Source organism: Cyclopterus lumpus, chromosome 22, assembly GCF_009769545.1.
Source record: "Cyclopterus lumpus isolate fCycLum1 chromosome 22, fCycLum1.pri, whole genome shotgun sequence".
Lineage (NCBI taxonomy): Eukaryota > Metazoa > Chordata > Actinopteri > Perciformes > Cyclopteridae > Cyclopterus > Cyclopterus lumpus.
In genome coordinates this window covers 740,775-745,554 of record NC_046987.1, presented here as the reverse complement: position 1 = coordinate 745,554, position 4,780 = coordinate 740,775, and the positions used below count along the sequence as shown (strand labels likewise).

The 4,780-nt window shown below is 40.5% G+C and overlaps 1 protein-coding gene across 1 annotated transcript; it reads left to right on the top strand.

Annotated features, from left to right (window-relative positions):
* Positions 1-248: 248 nt before the first annotated feature.
* dio2 (iodothyronine deiodinase 2) lies at positions 249-4,192 on the top strand. Its single transcript, XM_034525691.1, has 2 exons — positions 249-848; positions 1,389-4,192. The coding sequence occupies exons 1-2, from the start codon at positions 624-626 to the stop codon at positions 2,001-2,003; spliced, it is 840 nt and encodes a 279-aa protein (XP_034381582.1). The 5' UTR covers positions 249-623; the 3' UTR covers positions 2,004-4,192.
* The last annotated feature ends 588 nt before the right edge of the window (positions 4,193-4,780 follow it).

The following is a 4,780-nucleotide window of genomic DNA, read 5'->3' as shown; positions in this document are numbered from 1 at the left end:
GCATATTTATTTTTCACCTGGGTAAGTAGCACCATGAAACATGTTATTGCATATGTCTTGCTGATTTAATACTGTGTCCATTTTGTATAATTGACTTTAAATGTGCGTTTAAGTGAATTCATATTTTATTATTCCAATGTTTGAAAACATGACCTACCTGTACAGTACTGTAAAAGGAAGAACGTTATTGTTTTGACCCTTTAGAAGAGAGCGCTGTCGCTTTAAGAGAGGAGTTAGAAAGACGTGCTGTGTGCAGGCAGGCCGAAGGGAAACATGTGCTCGTGTTGAACCGTGGATTACTTTAACAAGAGTTGCAAAACGAAGATGGACGTGGACAGTTCTTTTTAGGGTGCAACATGTACAGTCCTGGGGGGAGGAGAGGAAGGAGGGGACATAGTGACGTAAGAATCTTAATAAGAAGCATAATGTCCGTCCTATTTGGAAGAGTGGTCGAGCAGCAGCTGCTTCGGGGAGTGCGCACGCCACAGAAAACTGGCATCGGAAGACACACCTGGTAGCCCTCCCTCATTTCGGCACACAGTCTGGAGCAGATTACAAGCTATGAGGGTCCGACTGAGACCTGCGACACAGAGCAGTCTGAAATAGTTCTCCTGAAAGACACAATGGCAATGGCGAGTGAGGATCTGCTTGTGACACTCCAGATCCTCCCCGGTTTCTTTTCAAACTGTCTCTTCCTGGCCCTGTACGACGCGGTGGTCCTCGTGAAGCGCGTTGTGTCGCTGCTCAGCTGTTCCAGGTCCGCGGGTTCCGGAGAGTGGCGGCGTATGTTGACCTCAGCTGGGCTGCGCGCGATCTGGAATAGCTTCCTTCTCGACGCCTATAAACAGGTAAAGTGTTCAATGAATGCTCACTGCTTTTAATCGACCACTGTCATTTCCACCCACTAAACCAATACGAAACTAAGAATAGCAACAAACAAACAAAAAACACCTGTTTTTCCTCCAGGTTTCCATGGATCGTGGTTCTACCTGGACCGTGGTCGTGCCTGCCACTCACTGCTACTATTATTATTATTATTACTAGTCACATTACTATTACTGCTTGTGTTATCATTATATCCACTGCTGTTATAATTAGTAGTCATACTATAGTACTATTACTGCCACTGCTATTACTACTCTTGTCTGTATAATTTAAATCATATTGGTCGACTGTCTTGTCCAAGTACAGAGGATTGTTCATGCTGTACACATTGTAAAGTCCTTTGAGGCAAATTTTTGATTGTGGACTATACAAATGGATTACATTTAATTCAATTTAATTAAAATATAAAAAATGAAAGAGTGAGATCAACTCAAATCCCACTTTAGATCTCCTTGATGTGTGCAGTGGGGGTAAGATTGAATCCCTATTTATTATCGCCTTAGGTGAAACTTGGCCTCGAGGCACCCAACTCCAAAGTGGTGAAGGTGCCTGACAGCCCTCGATATGTGCCACCTGGTGCCATGATCGCAAATGAAGATGAGTGCCACCTTCTGGATTTTGAGTCATCAGATCGCCCTCTGGTGGTCAACTTTGGCTCAGCCACTTGACCCCCCTTTATTAGCCATCTGCCAGCTTTCCGGCAGTTGGTGGAGGACTTCAGTGATGTAGCTGATTTCCTGTTAGTGTACATAGATGAGGCTCACCCGTCTAATGGCTGGGTGGCACCTTCTGTGGGCTCTTGCTCCTTTGATGTTCCCAAACACCAGAACCTGGAAGAGAGGTTTGGAGCGGCACGCAAACTCATTGAGCACTTTTCCCTACCACCACAGTGTCAGCTGGTGGCAGACTGCATGGACAACAATGCTAATGTGGCTTATGGTGTGTCCAATGAACGTGTGTGTATAGTAAAACAGAGAAAGATTGCCTACCTGGGCGGTAAGGGGCCCTTTTTTTACAATCTGAAGGATGTGCAGCAGTGGCTGGAACAGAGCTATGGTAAACGGTTATCAAGGACACGTACAGAGAAGGACAGTTCCCATATTTCAATTAGGAAATAATAGATTGTTTTGTGTAAGCGTAAATGTCATGATTAAAAGGTGTATTATTATGATATCATCTTCCAAAAAGCTGTAATGAATTAAGTTAAGTTGAGGAGCAATCTTTTGAAATCAGGACAATTTTTCACACACCAGTCCATTCAAACTGGGATGATCATATGTAAAGACCAACATTAACTCAGTCCATTGCAAGTCATGAAATGCAATCTATTGGTGTAATTTGTTTCTTGTCGCCGAGGATGAAAACAATGTCAATTAGGATCATATTTCATGCACATGACAAAGTAACAGTCAGAGCTAGCTACATCGTTTCCATTATCGCCAAAGACCACCTATGGTGGGCTGGTGTGGAGGTGGATGGGTCTAAAACACAGGTCTTTCAACCACAAGACCGTTGTTTAATACCAGATGTTCCAAAGTGTTGTCCTAAACTCCAAAACATAATGAAGTGGTTCTGTTGCCGAAACATAACTTTTGTTTTGGAACGTAATGTTGTCTTGAAAAATATTAGTTCCGAGCAGCATGGAAAAATAATGTTGTGTCCCTCTACTTCAAACCAATCGATTGCATTTTGTCACTATTTCACGCACTGTTGTAACAAGGCAGCACATTGAGATGGAGGCAATGGTGTATGAATTTCATCTGTATTTATGCTCATTTCTGCTGGTAAAATCATGCCTTAAGTGATTTTCATCGAAAAAGGAAAAAGTTTGCAAATGTTTGTAATTTTTTTTTGTGGACATTTTATTTTTCCCATAATCTTTTCACTGTGGCCATAACTTAATTGTATGTGTAATGTTAATGTACTTTCTCTATTGATACATGTTGTTTCATACAGTACATACTGTACTCCATTTGACAGATCACATTTCTTTCCTTTTCTATTCCATTCAGTTTATTTTATCATTTCCCATGTCTTTAAAGCCTTGGAAGTGTTTGTTTACACTATTGAATCAAAGTAGATATAATGTGGCTTTTAACACAACAGACACAAAGAAAAAACCTCATGTAAAAATCAAATGGTTTCAATGTGATCTAAGTAGCAATCAGACCCTTCAACATGAGGCTGCCACCACCATGCTTCATGATGCGAATTGTATTTTGATGATGATGTGCAGTGTTTGGCTTACACCACCCATGGTGTTTTTCTAATGGACAAAAAGCTATGCTTTGGTCTCATCAGACCACAGAACAGGAATCTCCCATGACAGGTCCACTGTAGCCCAGATGTAATGTGAGCAGATTTCTTTTTACCACTCTCAAGCTGCATGGTGTAGGCAGGATACTGAAAAGCCCCATTAAAGCTACTCTGATGGACTTTTGCCCAGGGTCTTGCAATGGGCAGCCTGAAAGAAATACCCATAGACACTACTCAGGGCTGAAAAAACCCTACACCTTATACCCCTGTGCAGGGAAGATGGTTTGCATTAACAACACATGAATAGTGCCAAAACAATATTGTCAGCAGGACAATTGTATCTGGCTTTATATCCCTAAGATGACAATGACAATTTGGCAATTAATGTTGATGCATTTTGTGTACTCACTAGTCTCACAACAGGAGAATTTCTACAAGGATTTCAGGGTTTCCAAAAACAGACCTGGTCTGACAGTCACTTGGGGATAATTAGATCTGATCCAAAAGTGTGTTGGCAAGCCTTAATAGAGAGAGAATACCAGGCCTCTGCTGTTTTATAAAATATATTCAATATAAATTTATTCACATTCAAATGTGATTTATGTTATGAAACTAAACATTACAACTCAAGTTCAATGCTTAGGATTTTAATAGCATGAAACCATTAAATATTACAATTTTCTTCACGTCAGAGAATGTTGAAAGTCAGTCGGTTTGAGTGGTTAAGATGGGTATAATCATTATCATCGCCATCGTCATGCTGAAATGATAACCCCATCCGAAACACAGATGGTTTGTTCTTGTCACAGTGACAAAGGTGTTTTAATGAAAACCTTTGACGAAAGAGTCCCAGACTCGGTCTCTGGTTGGATAGTGAACTGCACCTGGTCAACATTACACAGAACTATTGCATCCGTTTTAAATGTCAATCAGTAACTGATATAGACAACTCTGTTTTACATGTAATTCACTGCACTTTCATTACTGCTTAGGGAAATGTTTATTTTTCTAACGTGTCAAAGAAGAGAATAAATGAGAATGTTTGCTGGTGAAACTGCTTTATATATTGTCTTTGTCCCAAATGAATCTTGTATGTCAGAAGGAAGAAGACATGATTACCAAAAGAGAGGAAACAATCATTTGAAAGAGTAAAACTCAATAAATTCCGACTACATATCTGAAACCTTTTCAGCCCCCATACATAAAAATAATCATAAAAAGAGTTTAGCGTCCCAGGCTGAATACAGGCTCCATCCATGTGTTGGCAAGCTCATTCAACATGTTATGCTTACCCGGGGCCAGGTTGCTACGGCAGCAGACTTAGTAGGGTATTTCAGACATCCCTCTCCCCCACAACACTGTTCAGCTCTTCCTGAATGCCCTGCATTATTGGTGGAGGTATTGGCATCATATGGAGCCTGAAATGAAAACCTTCAGACGTGTTTTAGGGCTAAACATACTCCTAGATAACAGAGGAGATCCTCTGCATGTTTTTCGGATGAAATACATTAAATTAATCAATATACTTCACATACATCTCAGGTTCAACTCCTGGACCAGAATAGTCAAAATAAATAAATCTGAAATGATGCAATATGCGTTAATAGACTTTATTGTTTTTGACATTCATGCAGAGTAA